The 17916-nt window shown below is 44.0% G+C and overlaps 1 protein-coding gene and 1 long non-coding RNA gene across 2 annotated transcripts in view; both read right to left on the bottom strand.

Annotated features, from left to right (window-relative positions):
• The window catches only part of LOC311353436 (semaphorin-4E), a 22277-nt gene extending 15236 nt beyond the window's left edge, over positions 1 to 7041 (bottom strand). The window contains exons 1-2 of the mRNA XM_084473346.1: positions 6886 to 7041; positions 880 to 1561 (exon numbers count right to left, since the gene is read on the bottom strand). Of these exons, the coding sequence (XP_084329472.1) occupies positions 880 to 1003 (124 nt within the window). The 5' untranslated portion in view covers positions 1004 to 1561; positions 6886 to 7041. The remainder of the gene's footprint in view (positions 1 to 879; positions 1562 to 6885) is intronic.
• A 4844-nt stretch (positions 7042 to 11885) lies between these two features.
• On the bottom strand, positions 11886 to 16722 carry LOC311353439. The gene is made up of 5 exons (XR_014637047.1): positions 16622 to 16722; positions 16018 to 16359; positions 15859 to 15897; positions 15474 to 15608; positions 11886 to 12460 (listed from the first exon to the last, which is right to left on the bottom strand). It is a non-coding gene; the product is annotated as an uncharacterized lncRNA (long non-coding RNA).
• Between the last annotated feature and the right edge of the window lie 1194 nt (positions 16723 to 17916).

Raw genomic sequence — 17916 nt, 5'->3', positions numbered from 1 at the left:
CACGTCACGTCACGGGTTCACATGTTCACCTAACCCCTAACCCTAACCCTAACCCTTACCTCTAACCCTAACCCTAACCCCTAACCCTTACCTCTAACCCTAACCCTAACCCTAACCCTTACCTCTAACCCTAACCCTAACCCCTAACCCTTACCTCTAACCCTAACCCTAACCCTAACCCTTACCTCTAACCCTAACCCTAACCCCTAACCCTTACCTCTAACCCTAACCCTTACCTCTAACCCTAACCCTAACCCCTAACCCTAACCCTAACCACTAACCCCTAACCCTAACCCTAACCCCTAACCCTAACCCCTAACCCCTAACCCTAACCCTTACCTCTAACCCTAACCCTAACCCTAACCCCTAACCCTTACCTCTAACCCTAACCCTAACCCCTAACCCCTAACCCTAACCCCTAACCCTTACCTCTAACCCTAACCCTAACCCCTAACCCTTACCTCTAACCCTAACCCCTAACCCCTAACCCTAACCCTTAACCCTAACCCCTAGCCCTAACCCTAACCCTTACCTCTAACCCTAACCCTAACCCTAACCTCTAACCCTAACCCTAACCCTAACCCTTACCTCTAACCCTAACCCTAACCCCTAACCCCTTACCTCTAACCCTAACCTCTAACCCTAACCCTAACCCTTAACCCTAACCCCTAACCCTTACCTCTAACCCTAACCCTTACCCCTAACCCTAACCTTTAGATCCATTCAGAGACAGTGGAAAACACTGAATTAATAAAGGCATTATAATATAATTATAAAACAAATCCAGTATAATAAACAATGGGGTGTATGACTAAGTGCAGTTAAAAAAAAAAAAATGCGTGAACAATATCATACTCCCCCAGGTGAGGGTAGTCTTACCCTGGTAGGGGAAGGTTTTCCGTGGAACACAGTACTGCGCTCCCAGCGCTCCCAAGGACAGCACGAACAACAAGAAGAAGGGCGGGGCCAAGAGAACGCTCCGGCCACGGAGAGGCGGAGCCATGTTCTCACCGTCCAACCAGGGAAGAGCTGTGGAGCTCCGCCCACACCCAATCACAACACGGCCAATCAGAGGCCGGGCATGGTGGCATGGGGGGAGGGTGGGCGGGTGGCGGGGGGGGCGGGGACTGGTGGTTAACGGCTTTAACAATAACAATAATTACGAGGGTTCGGCGTGGACAGAATATCCAATCTGTGGTCTGGTTTACAGAGTTGTGACACCGCTGCCTCGGGCCAAGTGACAAGTTTGTGACAGTTTCTCTCGCTTATCTTGTTTGGCGGCGGTGGCAAGGTGCGGGTTTGGTTCTCTGTACCGTTTTAACGTGAACGGGCGAACGAAAGTTGGTTCAACCGGATTCACTTCAGCTCAGGTGACCGGAGCGCGATGAGGAAGACGAGGACAATGAGGAAGATGAGGGCAACGGCGTCGGAGAGGTGACGTGAGGATGACCACGAGCCGCTGGGCGCGTCCACGCGTCCGCGTGTCCGCGTGTCCAAGTGTCGGGACGGCGGCCATGCTGCCACGGCTACGGGTGCACGTCTCCGCAGCGCGTCCTCATCACTGGTCCACCAGGAGGAGACCATGGAAGAGAGGAGGAAGGAGGAGGAGGAGGAGGAGGAGCAGGAGGAGAAGTAGGAGGAGGAGGGGAAGTAGTAGGAGGAGGAGGAAGAGGAGGAGGAGGAGGAGCGTTCATGTTATATAGCGGTTATAGTCTGAGGTTGAGGGGGTCAGACGCCCAGCCCAGAGGTTCTGTGTCCCCCCCCTCCCCCACCCTCCCCCCTCCCCCCTCGTGGCATCTGTATACTATATATATTTATTTCATATATTTATACAGTAAATAGATTGAATGACATTGAACGATCAACTGTGTTCAGAATAGTGATCGACCGATATTATCGGCCGATATTCGTGTTCGGCATCGGACGATGTTTTTTCGACGATTCTTTATTTTTTTACGGGTTTTTTTACAATTTTTTTTAAAGATTTTTTCCCGCCATGATTTACAGACAGTTCAATAAATGTTTCAAAATTGACAGCTGTAACATCTGTTGTCGTCATTGTGTCATTTTTACGATGTAAATTGAGGGAGCGAAAGCAGCCGTATCGGCTCCAAATATCGGCTCCAAATATCGGCTCAAGAACATCGGTATCGGCGTATATCGGTCATCGGCTCCAAGCGGCTGATGATGAAACAAATCGGCATCGAACCCTAAAAAAATCCCCATCGTTGGCTCCCTATAGTTCAGAACACTCTCTACGCTAAGCGCTATCGCAAATCAGGCTCTCTAACCGAGCAGAGCAGCTTCACATGAGCCGGGCGGACAGGAAGGCAGACTGGTGAGCTTCAACCTCACTCACTTCCTGGCGCTTTAATGCACGCTTCCAAAAAATAGAAAGCAGGCTGAATATAAATGTACTCAGAACGTCAGCAGACTTATCTGCCGAGGGAGACATGATGACCCCGCAGTTCTTGTTATGCCGCGGTTATTTTAAAAAGTAAGCAGATATATCCGAGTGCCATTCTAACAACTTCTCACCGCATCTCCCTCTCTCTCGCTCCCTCTCTGCCTCTCCTTCTCTATTCCTCTCCCTCTCTCTCTCTGCCTCTCTCTCTCTCTCTCTCTGCCTCTCCTTCTCTATTCCTCTCCCTCTCTCTCTCTGCCTCTCTCTCTCTCTGCCTCTCCTTCTCTATTCCTCTTTCTCTCTCTGCCTCTCCCTCTCTCTCTCTGCCTCTCTCTCTGCCTCTCTCTCTCTCTCCCTCTCTCTCTCTCTCTCTTCCTCATGATAAGGATGACTTCCTCTGAGCTCTGCTTTAGGACGGGGTGGGGTGGGGGAGGTGGGGGATTGGGGGGAGGTGGGTGGCGGGGTGTGTTTTCAGGTCTGGGCCTGCAGACAAATCACACTGATAAAATAAAGCTGAGGCTGAGGCCGAGCCGCTCTGAACACCTCTGCCCTGGTCCTGGTGCTCTGGTGAGGCACAATCTGCACCAGCACTCAGACGAGAACCACCTAACATCACCCACACCCGCCAGGGATAATCAGCTAACAGGCTCGGAATACGCCGGAAAACACTTGTACCGAAACTTGTACTCAACACAGCAAAACAAAACAAACCTTTTTATTTATTATTATTTGTCTGATGCTGGCTCTTGTATGTCCTGCGTGCTTTATGTATTTTATGGCTTGAACCACTCAATACTTGATACGTGGTTATAATTCATGTTTTGTCTGTTGCTTTTATCTTAGTTTATGTGTTTTTTTTTAATCTTTCTGTTATTTGTTATTTTCTTTTTAGGGTTGTTACATCTGGCCAAGGACTTGCAGACGGAAACTAGCCTTCTGGCTCAATCTGTCATATTTACAGAAATGTTTATTAGTATGCACTGTTCCTGTCAAATAAACCAGCAAAAAAAACGTCCTGCTAGAGCCCACGCCTTCTGCGCTCCACTTAAAAGTTCAGCTAGTCGTGGTGGGATTCACTTCACCCACTGTGTGTCACGACAGAGAGGATTATTATACTTTTTTTTGGGTCAAAGCAAAGTTTTGCAACCAACTGCCATGTACTCTGTTTCCTGTCACTACTTGACAGTAAGGGACAAGCTACAGCAGGCCTCTCCCCCCCCCCTGGCCCCCTGTGGGGAGGGCGTGTGTGTGTGTGTGTGTGTGTGTGTGTGTGTGTGTGACTACGATTTGTTGTTGTTCACAGGGCTTGACGTCGCGTTAAGACACGAGTAGACAGACAGGTCTGTCTGCAGATAATACAGAGGGAGGAGTGGTGGCTCTCCCTTCACACACACACACACACACACACACACACACACACTTCAAATGGAGTTCTATCTCTTCTTTTAGAACTGGCCATGGCTTAAAGCATTGCTGTGTGCTGAGCCAATGCTAATTCTGGCGGGAGTCTAAGGTATGATTATAGCAAAGCATACATGCAGGCACTAACTCTTATCTGGCATGTTGACTTAAATGGCTTGAATTTGTACAGATATGCAATACTTTTTTTATCAATTCTGAATATTATTATTATTATATACTGAATATATTCAGGCATTGTGCGTACAGTATGTTTAACGACACAATGGACCATCTGCCTATGCAGGGAGAATGCAACAGAAAAAAAAAGTAGTTTGAAAATCCAATTGTGCGTTTCTTTTGAACGAAAACAATACATTTCCAGTACATCCAGCCAAACCTGCTTGGAGATTAGACACTGAAAACACAACTGTGCTCCAGTTATAAAAGTTACACACACACACACACACACACACACACACACACACACACACACACACACACACACACACACACACACACACAAAAGTTTGTACATCACTAATTTGGGACAAGGCTTGTTTTGTTTGGAAGTCCACTTGCTGACTGGCCAATCAGTGGCCTCTTGCTGACGAGTGCTTCCATCCAGCTGCCTCCCGAACTCTCCTGTTTTAAGTGGATATGCAAATTCTATATTTGTTTGTAAATAATTATGTTAAATACTTTGCTCGCTTGATTTGAAAAGATACACTGCCTTGCATTGCATTATTATAAGTGGTAGAAGTATTATTTTATATATATATATAATGCATCATGAAATATGTTCTAAACATAAGTTGGGTAAACAGAACCAAAGCCTCCACATAATGACTGGAGACTCTCTCCTGACAGCTCGACGGATGGCTTTGACTAAACCACACACTCATGTCCCAGCAATATCGCGAAGCAGTGATCTAAGCAGCTCCAAACAGAGTTAACAACACAGCCAAGTGCTCCAAAGCCACTGAAACCACCAGGATGCAGGCTAGTGTAAACGTTGACGGGGTTTTGAGAACAGCTCAGAGATTCAGCTCTGCTCCAACCTGTTACTGTGTGAGAGGTGCTGGCAATAACACTAAACTGGTTATCTATATGTTTATATATGAATCATAAACGTTTAACGCGTGGTCATTAAAGGAGCCTGCTGTTCTCGGCTCCCATTTATTTTTTTTATTTTTTTTCTGATGCACCAAACACCGCTTAGTCTCCGGGGCAAAGCCAGAGTTACGCTCACCGCCACACCACACCCCCGAGAGAGCCCGGGACTGCCTGTAGCGACTACAGCGGACCCCCCTGGCTCTGGGCTTTGGAACGGCCCGACCCTCCCTCCTCCACAACTCATTAACCCGGAGGCGCTGCCTAACCCACGTTACTCCCCAACCGCTAGCTGTTATCTCGCGAACTGAAACAAGGGCTGCTTGTTTTTGGATAGTTTCACTAAACAGAACGTCTCGCTGCCGCCCTCCAGGGACACTCGCTGCCTGACCGGAGGGCCTGAGATCCATGCGGTCTGCAGACTGACCCACACCCCAGCCCAGCCCTGTTGCAGGCCGTGGTGAACGAGAGCTGCTCGCCCCAGCAGAGAGCTGCCGGCTGCCGGCTGCGGCGGTTCCCTTCGGACACTCCCTCCTGTGACCCTCACTGACTTGTTTTGGAGACAAGAGTGGAAAATACAATCCAGTTCGGTGGCAATAATAGGTTTTCAGTGCAGGTCTAAAATACATAGCTCTGCCGTTGAAGCCGGTGACATAACCTTGTCGCGTTTTGTTTTTACGAGGTGTGGGATAGGTTGAACCAGCTGTAATAAACACATTAGAGCTGGGTTGTTTCCAGTCACAGTGGTGAACGTATAACAATGCTCCCAACAGTGTAGAACGTGATTCTAATTAAGATCATTCAATTCTTGATTTTTCTAAAACTTTGACACTCATTGGTCACTAAACAAATGCACACGACATAGATACACATCTATATACACACATATACTGTATATCCCACACACGCACAGAGTGACCAAGATGCTTAGGGAACAAAAGAGAGCCAAGCCCAACCTGGTTCTCATTCTCTCCGCTCCGCAGCACAACAAAAGGACTGCGCCTACACTTCAAACGGAGGCTCACTGTATACCGGTATGGGTACAAGTGAAGTTTGGTTGCGGTTGAACGAACGAACCCCCACCGCCATCGGCCACCTGATGGATTTGAACAACAGTTCGCTGCCCGGTGAGGGAGGGCGGGTCACGGCCTTGAGGTTCAGGTCAGCAGGTCGAACCCCGGAGGTCAGACCCCCGCCGACAACAACTGGCCTCCATGGGAACAAATCCTGTTTTTCCGATATCGTTTTCTTACACTGATCCAAAATACACTGATCCAAAATACTATATATATATATATATATATATATATATATATATATATATATATATATATATATATATATATATATATATATATATATATTTGCATTGCACGTACCTTTACTATATAGGCTATATATATATATATATAGCCTATATAGTAAAGGTACGTGCAATGCAAATCAAATAGCCTACTGTAGCCTAATGCTTTAATTTGGAAAATAAAATAATACTTTCGTTTACAAGAAGTAACGTTAGCCTATAATGATAGTAATGTCCTGGTACTGTCCGTTGAAAGTTACTAAACGTAGGATATTCGTTCAACTTCGATTTCTGAACTGGAATAAGGGACTGTTATGACTGTGTAATTAGAAATAGGAAACGGATTCCAGGTTTTTTTGAAGCCGACAGGATTCCTCGTGTTGCCACTAAAGCAGTCCTCCAGTACACCGAGCCCTGCGTGGGTCAGCTTCTACAATAAGATCACTAATTATTATTATACTGTTAGGACGGTCTATCACCGCCGACCAGAACCACATACAGTCCCGCTATGGCAGTGTGCGCTCAACGACCTGCAAAGACAGACGCTTGTGAACCGGAGCTTACCGGAAAGCTTCTGCAACAATACGCGCTTAACTCGCAGCAACACTCTAACCCTAACCCCAACAACACCGACATGGTGAATGGGAGACTCGCTCAACCCACTTACCACAATCATTTCCAGGGTTCCTGAGTTCTCGGATCCTCCTGAATCGCTGTGATCTGTTTTTTTCCCCACCTGCTGAATCCACAGGTCTTCCCGTACGGACCGGACGGTATTCCCGTACAGAAGCTTGTTCCCGCACAGAAGGTATTCCCGTTCGGAGCTCCGACTCCTCGCTCTGTTGTAGGCCCTACCTGGGAGAGCGGGGGTCACGTGGCGCGTCGCCGTTCAAAAAAAACACTCCCTTCTCTCTCCACCGTCTATAAATAAAGACGATTATTGAACGAATGAATAAATGAAAAGCAAAGGCAACAATAACCCAGATGCAAGTGCATGTGTGTTTTTATTTTTTATTTTTCCTGATAAATAGATAGATAAATTACCTTTTTGTGTAATCCATTGCTAATGCATTGGCTATGGGCCAAACACCCTAGAATTATAGTTTACTATAGTTCTACTACCAATCTCTTTTTTTGTTGCATTTTTCATTAGCAATATGTATTAAATACCCTTCACTTCTCAGTAATCCATTTGGTCATGTCGGGAATTTACTACTTCATTTATTGAATAGGCTTATTTCAAAACCAGCTGCGATGTATTATAGGCTACAGGCACATATAAAGTACTATGAACACATATACTATTGCCAGAAATGCAAGTCACACACCAACAAGCGTAATTTAAGCCCGCCATTTGACTTTGTTTCATAATTTCGCATATTATTCGTGGTATATTTGAAGGAATATTGGCTCTTACTCTTTTAATTGTCGAGACCACGCCCTCTGGTGTTCACATTGAGCATAACAGTTAAACCAGTGATAGCATAGATTAGAACACATAGCCTATAATAGGCCTATGTATATATACGAGTCACGACATACAAAATAAGAAGGCACAATATTACAAAAAAATGTAATTGCACCAGAATAAACCAAATGTGTCAAAGTCAATATTAAAAGGAGCACCACATTCGATCCTATACGTTCAGAGTGATAAAAAGGTTACAAGTCGAGCTGCTTGGTCTTCTCGTCTGCTTGCAGAGCGAATCAGTGAGCACACGAGGGACACCTCACATTAAAACCAACACAAAGACAAAAGACAAAAGCATAACGTTGTAACAAAATCACTTTTCTGTTGGTTAGGGCCTATACTCTTCAGAAACACAGTTGGCCCCTCCTTACTCGTCCCATTATCTCTCTCGAGCAGAATAGAGATGATGATTAAGGCGACATCTCTCTCTCAGTGACATAAGAGTCTCCTACCACAGGGAGGTGGGGTAGTGGAGGAGAGAGACTGGAGCCGTCAAGAAGATTTAAAGAAATAAAAGTTGATTCAATTTGACTTCGATTATAAGCATGATGACAGAGACCCCTTTGCCCTAGCCTTTTTCTCCAGACACCGCAGATCATCACTATCAGCACACACACACACGCACGCACGCACACACACACGCGCGCGCACGCACGCACACACTCACGCACACACACACACACACACACACACACACACACACACACACACACACACACACACACACACACACACACACACAGTCACTATACCTTTTGGTGTGTCTTCCTTGTATTGTTATTGTTAGGACACAATGAAATATATCACCCACACACGCACGCACACACACACACACACACACACACACACACACACACACACACAACCACCCACACACACACGCACACACACACACACACACACACAACCACCCAAACACACAACTGCACACACACACACACACACACACACACACACGCACACACACACACACACACACGTACACACGCACACACACACACACACACACATGCACACACACACACGTACACACACACACACACACACACACACACACACACACACACACACACACACACACACACACAATGCTTCGTTCTGTGGACCTGTCTTTGGTTAGGGTCATCTCTGCACCACATCTCTGCACCACACCCCCCCCCTCCCCCTTTCTTCATGTCTAAAACACCCGTCAGACAGACCTGTGTGACAGACTTCACACAGGAAGTGTGTCTGTCATGTTGTGTTGGTTATTGAACTGTTAACCCGCAGACTTGGGTTATGTTCATCAGCGTTACCATAGAGATCATGACGCGTGCAGCAGGACTGCACCGCGGCCGTATGACCGCTGTCACACTGAGCGCATAGACAGTCAAAAATAGCTGAGACGGTAGAGGGGTTAGAAACCCATCAATGAAAATAGGCTATGTATTTCAGGTAGCCTATTTTTTGCACCAAAAAGATTTGAAAACCATGAAAGTTTAAAATCTAAAAAAAACAAACCCTCTGACGTTCCCAGCACCCCCCCCCCCCCCCCTAGGTTTGCCCCCGTAGAGAAACCATGGTTACATCTAGCCTTTGTGTCGTGTTAATTTCTCTGTCCTTACTTTGGTGCTCCCGGTCCGGCCTGTTTTAACTGCTCTTAAACTCTTACTCTCTCATTAACACACACAAAAAAATTTATCATCACCAAATTTTATTTAACTCCCCTTTAAGCTGTAGCCCTACTGGTTTACGTGAATAACTGCAGTGAATATACAAAGAATAGACACAGAAATTGTGTGTGTGTGTGTGCGGTGGTGATGGTGGATTTGTGGTCATGTGCTATCGATGCGATGGATGAACACAATCTAGGGTCACCCATTCATTTCCTATGGCGGTCATTTTTGACCGGGAACACCACAAGTTGACTAAACCACTCAAAATTCAATGAAAGTGGTGATCAGCAATTGTATATGTTCAAATGCCTATAGTGTGGAGGATATCATAAGGCCTTGAGACGATAAAATGTAAAACACAATATTTATGATTGAAGAAATAGGAAATCAGTCAGATTTGACCCTAACACGACAGAAAGGCTAGACGTTACATTAGAGGGAAAGAAGCGAACACCCTGAACAGTCTCCAGTCTCTATTTCCAGTGCGTTTACATGACACTCAAGAAAGTCAAACTTATTGGGTTAGTCCAACTATGATTGGATTATTAAGATGCATGTATACACCTTAGTCGAGCTAAAATCGAATCTAATTGGGTTACTCATAGTCGAATTAAGACCCCTAGATTATTCGACGGTTTGTCGCATTAAGCGTGCGCATGCACGGATTGGGATTGGATCATGCGTTCTGCACATGCTCGAGGTCTTTTCCCGGGGGCCGTGAGCTGCAAGTAGAAGGAGACGATAGTCGTGTTGTTGTTGTCGGCGTCGGAAAACGAGAAACGGCGATTTATTTAAAAAGGTGGCGCAGACGATGGAGGAAGCCGGTGAGTGTAGTTAATAACGTAGGCCTACGTGTCGCTCAGACAACCCCGTCTCTGTTCTGTAACTTCCTGTGTGAAGATGGTTTTAGTCATGAAGAGGGGGGTGGGGGGGGCTGCATGGGGGGAGAACACTGTCTGTGGTGCAGAGATGACCCTAACCAAAGACAGGTCCACAGAACGAAGCATTATGCATGTGTGTGTGCGTGTGTGTGTGTGTGTGTGTGTGTGTGTGTGTGTGTGTGTGTGTGTGTGTGTGTGTGTGCGTGTGTGTGTGTGTGTGTGTGTGTGTGTGTGTGTGTGTGTGTGTGTGTGTGAGAGAGAGCCAGATCCTGCCCCCCCACGCACCAACACCGCAGCACACGTCATCGCTTTCTGATACCTTCAGCCTGAGGTTGTGGTAGGCTACAGGGTTTCTGAGTATGTGTGTGTGTGTGTGTGTGTGTGTGTGTGTGTGTGTGCGTGTCTGTGTGTGTGAAAAAACATACTGTGTAGTGTCTTCAAAAACACACACACACACATATATAGGCCTATATGTATATAAATTACATAGGCTAGATATTTGTAATCCATTGCTAATGTAACCATCCTTAGTTATTTCTGCTGTATAACACAGATTTTGAAATGGTCAGCCGCTGCTGACCAACTATTATATATATATATATATATATATATATATATATATATATATATATATATATATATATATATATATATATATATATATATATATATATATATATATAACACACACAGGGGTACAGACCTGTTTCAGACCCTCTCAGGGGTACAGACCTGTTTCAGACCTTCCCATTTGAAAAGTAGTATACTTTAGTGTATTACAAATACAATTTAAGTATACAAAAGTTTTTACAGGCATACTTTTAATTGTTGTGCTAAAATATGTTTAACATGTAGCCTACTTTTAAAAAAGTGCACTTCACAATAGATGTCAAGTTCAACTTTAATGTATGGTGGTATTTAAAATCACATTGTCCATATTGTCTTCGCCAGCTGCCTCCTCTGCTCCTCCTTCTCCTCCTTCTCCTCCTCCTGCTCCTGCACCTTCTTCTCCTCCTCCTGCTCCCGCACCTTCTCCGCAAGTAGTTTCCTGACTGCCTTTGTGAACGGGACATCCTTGATATTTATTCTGATCATTGTATTGGGATTAATCTCAGTCTTTGTATCAAAGAATAGACGTTCCGCCGTAGGCTTTCGAAATGACAAAATTACGTTGTTGATTAACCGGAATAAAAAAAAAAATTGAACTCTCAGTGACGGTTTCAAAAAACCACAAACTACGATACCGCGAAAGCTGGACTTTATGCATTCCATCTATACTTTTTAAATTAGGTTGTACTTTGTATTTTGCGCGCAGCCAATCACCGCAAGCGTTCTTCGATCTTGCGCCGCGTGATTGGCCCATTACCGCAGCAACTACAACCCCGACTGTGTCTGTGGCGCGGCGTGTCGGACGGAGAAGCTTTCACCTCACATAATGCGTATAGAGTGAAATAGAAAAAATTAAGTATAGAATGAAGCACTCTACTGGTAACGGTACCCAGCCCTAAGGTACTGTATACAGTATACTGTATACTTTTCAGGGGTACACAGACCTTCTCAGTTGTCATCTGGTCATGTCTGTAATGGACTTTGACACATTTTTTAGTAGTTGACAGAAGTAGTTGACATTTATTATATACATCTAGCGCACAGTGAGACACTCAAAAGAGTATAATCGTTGCAAATGATACATTACAAAGCTCACACAATTGATACATTACAAAGCTGTTTTTCACATGCAGGTCCAAAAAAAAAAAAAGAAATCCTAAAACCTCATAGCAATTGTCCAGAGCCAATTTCAACTATAACAACTACATTCAACCAAAAACAATACTGAAATAATGTAAATGCAAAATAAACATTACACGTGAAATAAACACTAAATAAACATTTGGTCCTGTATAAATACACATCAGCTCATGAATACACTGTGTCCACGAGGTGAATGAAGAATGCTCTATATTTATATATATATCTCATTTATTTTAACCATTCATACACACATTCACACACCGACGGCGGAGTCGACCACGCGGGGCGACAGCCAGCTGGTCGGGAGCAGTCAGAGTGCGGCGTCTTTCTCTTTCTCGGCGACACCTCGACTCTTTCCTTTCCGGGGTGTCTGGGCCTGTGGGGGGGCTCCGGTGACCAACGGAGTGTCAGGTTTGCTGGTTTGCTGCCTTCTGGTCGCCGACGGTACTGGACGGGTGTTCCCATAAATGGGGCAGGTCATCTCTTAAAGGAAACAAAAGCAAAAGAGGATGCAGGCCTGTTGTGATTTTTTGAAACAAATGATAATTATCGAGCGACAGTGACTACAGTTGGGTCACTGCTGGGTATGTTGTCAAATTCAGAAAGGCACAATTTCTTGCTTTAAATGTTATCAAAGTGCATTTTAATGCCAAGACAAGACAAGTATAAAATTAATGGCAGCCATGTTTGTCGTATTCTAACAATTTTCTGGCGAGACCTGAAAGAATATTCCTAATAACTAACAAACTAAAGGGCATATGCAATCAATGAATGAAGATTATGGCAATAAAATGCACATTTCCTGCAAGAAATGTTATGAAAACCTTTTCAATGCCGAAATATTGCATTTTCCACTGAGAATAAAATAAATGTCAGCCATGTTGTTCGTTTTCGCAGACAGAAACTCAGTTGACGTGAACGTAGGCCTATAAAAAAAAACATTTTAGAGCAGTTATTGTGAAACTTTCCTTTCCACTTGCGGACCAACTTAGCAAACATTCTATGTGATCGTTGATTGAGTCTTTCTCCCGCTGAAATATAGTGAAGCTGGTGTGTCGCTTCCTGACGAGCCTCTGTAATGCCAGCTTCCCATCATTTTAGCGTGAGCTCTCACACCATAGATACAGTATATATAGAACACTAGATGTACCATAGATATATATATATATAGAACACTAGATGTACCATAGATATATACAGAACACTAGATGTACCATATATATATACAGAACACTAGATGTACCATAGATATATATATATATAGAACACTAGATGTACCATAGATATATACAGAACACTAGATGTACCATATATATATACAGAACACTAGATGTACCATAGATATATATATAGAACACTAGATGTACCATATATATATACAGAACACTAGATGTACCATAGATATATACAGAACACTAGATGTACCATAGATATATATATAGAACACTAGATGTACCATAGATATATATATAGAACACTAGATGTACCATATATATATATATATAACACGAGATGTACCATAGATATATATATAGAACACGAGATGTACCATAGATATATACAGAACACTAGATGTACCATAGATATACGTATATACAGAACACTAGATGTACCATAGATATACGTATATACAGAACACTAGATGTACCATAGATATATATACAGAACACTAGATGTACCATAGATATATACAGAACACTAGATGTACCATAGATATATATACAGAACACTAGATGTACCATAGATATATACAGAACACTAGATGTACCATAGATATATATACAGAACACTAGATGTACCATAGATATATATACAGAACACTAGATGTACCATAGATATATATACAGAACACTAGATGTACCATAGATATATATACAGAACACTAGATGTACCATAGATATATACATAGAACACTAGATGTACCATAGATATATATATAGAACACTAGATGTACCATAGATATATATACAGAACACTAGATGTACCATAGATATATATATAGAACACTAGATGTACCATAGATATATATATAGAACACTAGATGTACCATAGATATATATATAGAACACGAGATGTACCATAGATATATATATAGAACACTAGACGTCTTACGGCGGACGTCTAGAACGTCCGCACTGGCGGCCATCTTGCCACAGTCAGCTCGCTCACCCATAACGTTGTGTCGGTAGTGGTACATGTACTTTTTAAACAACCTTAACTTGTTCAATTTTCAACCGATTTTCAAGCGGTTTGGTTTCTTACAAACTATTTGTAAAGGGAAATCTTGTACCTATTTTAGATTATTCAATTAAATTTTTAGAACATAACATAATTATTCATAAGTATGCAGTGTCATAACTACATCTCTGACGTTTAAAACGAACCAAACCGTTTGAAAATCGGTTGAAAATTGAGCAAGTTATGGTTATTTAAAAAGTACATGTACCACCACCAACACGACGTTATGGGTGAGCGAGCTGACTGGGGCAAGATGGCCACCAGTGCGGACGTTCGTCTCCATTGGCCGGCAGCGCGGACGAGACATCTAGTGTTCTATAAATATCTATGCCCCAATACGGCTTCATGTCTCTGCCCAGTTTCAGAACGTCAACTTGTGATTGTGATGCAAAGCAGTCGCAAATTGCAAGCAGTTTCGTCCCAAATCGTTGTCCCGCACTGCGGTTTGACACTGGTACAAGAGGAACAATTGGAGCTAAAAAATGTGCAAATGTTACAGAGAGATGTGCTCACAGGTTCCAGTATGTTTAGTGCCATAGAGGTTCAGGTATGATCGGTGCAACGTTTGAGAGACTAAGGTGGTGGACAGTAGCAGGCCATTGTCTTTGTGGCGTGTGGTTTCCTGTCATTGTCTCTTATGTCTGTCTTTCTGTTTCTCTTCTCTTTTCTCTGATCACTGCTCACATTGAGTGCTGATTTCGAGTCCTGAATATGTGCACTGGCGAGCATGTCTTTGAGGATCTTAGCCTCAACGCTGCTGCATTAAGGCATAACTGGGTTAGGCCTGTCTATTCCTCTCTAGGTTTAATTAAAAAATATTTTCATAGTTGCCATTATAAATCTGTTGGTTTCTGAATCGTCTAAGAAATGACCCGTCTTTTATGAAGGCAAAATACAATAAATAATGTTTCATTGCGTCAATTTCCTCATCATTTTCTCGTCATTTTCTACCAGTAAGCATGTTCATTTGCTCTGCTGTAGTTTGAATAATTTACTGAAGCATTTCACAAAGTCTTGTGATAATACTTATTATCACACATATTGTTGTACTTAAATGTACTTAAGTGTAAGTCACCTTGGATAAAAGCATCTGCTAAAGGCCCTAAATGTTAACATAAACGTTACACCCACCATAATGCATATCACATATACGGTATATACAGTATGGTGTATAAACACATATACACACATGGGGGGTGGTTGTGAAATGACCTGATAAAGCAAACGGATTGGGCTTAGATTAAAGGCTGACAGATACCTTTGCGCCTTTGCCTTCTCCTCTGAACAACACAGACCACGATCACCAGCAGAATGAGGAGGAGGGCGGACACTCCGGAGCCGATGAGGAACGTCGTGCTCTGAATCACATCTTTAAAACCCGGGGTTTCAGTTACTGTGGAGGAGAACATAAATAAGTCAACTATATCTGTCTTTTCACAATATATTTGTATTTGTGTATTCATTTCATAAAAATAAAAAACGGTGAATGTCTTTTTTCAAATTGTGAGTATCGTCAGTGCGATAAAATAACCTGAATGTGTGATTCAATTTAGTTCCATACACACCATGCTGAGAGTTATGCATGCGCAACCCCGCACATACAGACACACACACACACACACGTTTGCAGTCCCTCACTTCACCTGGGTTTGCAGTCACTAACGCATCCACCTCGTTCCCTGCTGTTATGGAGGGAAAATTATAATCTCATACTTCTTGTTTGGACTCAATTAAAGATAATGCAGACACACACATATCATTTATTAATTGCATTGTATATGTACTTTTAAGTTACCACTTACCGACATCAACACGCGTTCCCCTGCTTCTTTTTTGCCATAACATAGGTCGGTCTATTGTGAGTTTACAATGGTACAATCCACGGTCCTTGTATGTGACATTTCTTTTTGTGCAATTGCACGAGGTCTTTTCCTCAGTGGAGTCATTGATGCATGTAAAGGCTCTTTCGCTGACGGTACTTATTGACCCATTGAAGTGCCAGGTCACTAGTACTCGGCTCGTACCGGTTCCACCCTGACATGTACTGCTGCAGTACAGCGTCAGGGAGGAACCAGGGAGAACCGTGATCTGGCCTGGGGGTTCATCCAGGAACTGGAGAGTACAGTTCAATGACATGGCTGTCACTGGGAAGAGTGGAGGGAGAGGGAGAGAGAGAGAGAGAGAGAGCGAGAGACAGCGACAGAGACAGAGAGATGTCCACACAAAAAAAAATCATTAACACATCAATAAATCATCCATAGATAAAAAGAGATGAAGAACGTTCGCAGTTAAATAAAACTAATAATTGACTTTCGACATTGAGATGAATCAACACATTTTAAATATAAAATACTGAATAAAATGCTCATGTATTTGATGTCAGAGTTGTCTAGTTCTTAATCCTACCTGCCAGGGAGACCAGAATAAGGAACACCTCCCAGACTATCATTGCGTTCTTCTCAAGGTGTTAGCTCGTGCCGCTAACATCAGGTATGAACACGTTATGTAACCTAAAGGCATCATGCACCCTGTCTGTCCGGACTTCCTGTGCGACGACGCTTTGACAAACATCAAACGGTAACTGTGTGCGGAGGGGGGGGGGGGGTGGCGCGGGGGTGGAGTCTATCGTGGGGGAACTCAGAACATCGTCTACCTTCAGTCCTCTCTGTACACGACCAAAGACAAGCAACGAAACCAGGCACTGTGTGTGTGTGTGTGTGTGTGTGTGTGTGTGACCGATTTTTTTCACCCCATGCACACAGAAGCCACCAGAAGAGGTCAGAGTCAGAGACTGATAACACTGGAAGACCACTGCAGCTAAAAAAATCGAGTTTCTAAACACAACACCTTCTAATCGCATAAATGTACGTGTTTATCAGGGTTAGGGTTAGAGTTAGGGTTAAGGTTAGGGTTAGGGTTAGAGTTAGGGTTAGGGTTAGGGTTAAGGTTAGAGTTAGGGTTAGGGTTGGGTTAGGGTCAGGGTTAGGGTTAGGGTTAGGGTTAGGGCCGGTGGTCCCAGAGTCCTACCTCCCCGTCTGTTTAAACACCACAAGGCCCCCCTTCACCAGACCACCGCTCAACCCCCCGGGCTGGACCGTGGAACTGAAGAGAACCACAGAGAACCACAGAGAACCAGTGAGAACTAGTGAGAACTAATGAGAACTAGTGAGAACTAGTGAGAACTAGTGAGAACTAATGACAACTAGTGAGAACCACAGAGAACTAGTGAGAGAACTAGTGAGAACTAATGAGAACTAGTGAGAACTAGTGAGGGAAGGACCGCCTCCATGCCACGCCCAGGACCAGAGACCACCAGCAGGTGGTCCCTGGTCAGCGTGCTGATCACAGAGGAACGCAGACTTTAAAACTCTCTCTCTCTCTCTCTCTCTCTCTCTCTCTCTCTCTCCCTCCCACAGCCGTGCAGAGCAGTGTGGTTGGGGTGTTTAGGCAGAGGGCCCTGTGGTAGTGAAGGCCGCTTCAATGGAAACAACTGTTGTCTCCATGGAAACAACTGGCCAATAGGACAATACGCCACACACACACACACACACACACACACACACACACACACACACACACACACACCCAAGACCTGGAGGATAAAACAGCAGCTACCGAGACCTGCTGAAGAGGAACAACACAGAGACTCTGAGCAGACACCCTGGAGCCTCCGGCGTGAAGCTTGGAGAACCGATGCCGAG

Source organism: Micromesistius poutassou (genome assembly GCF_964030765.1).
Source record: "Micromesistius poutassou genome assembly, chromosome: 9".
Lineage (NCBI taxonomy): Eukaryota > Metazoa > Chordata > Actinopteri > Gadiformes > Gadidae > Micromesistius > Micromesistius poutassou.
This window is presented reverse-complemented; position numbering and strand designations above follow the sequence as displayed.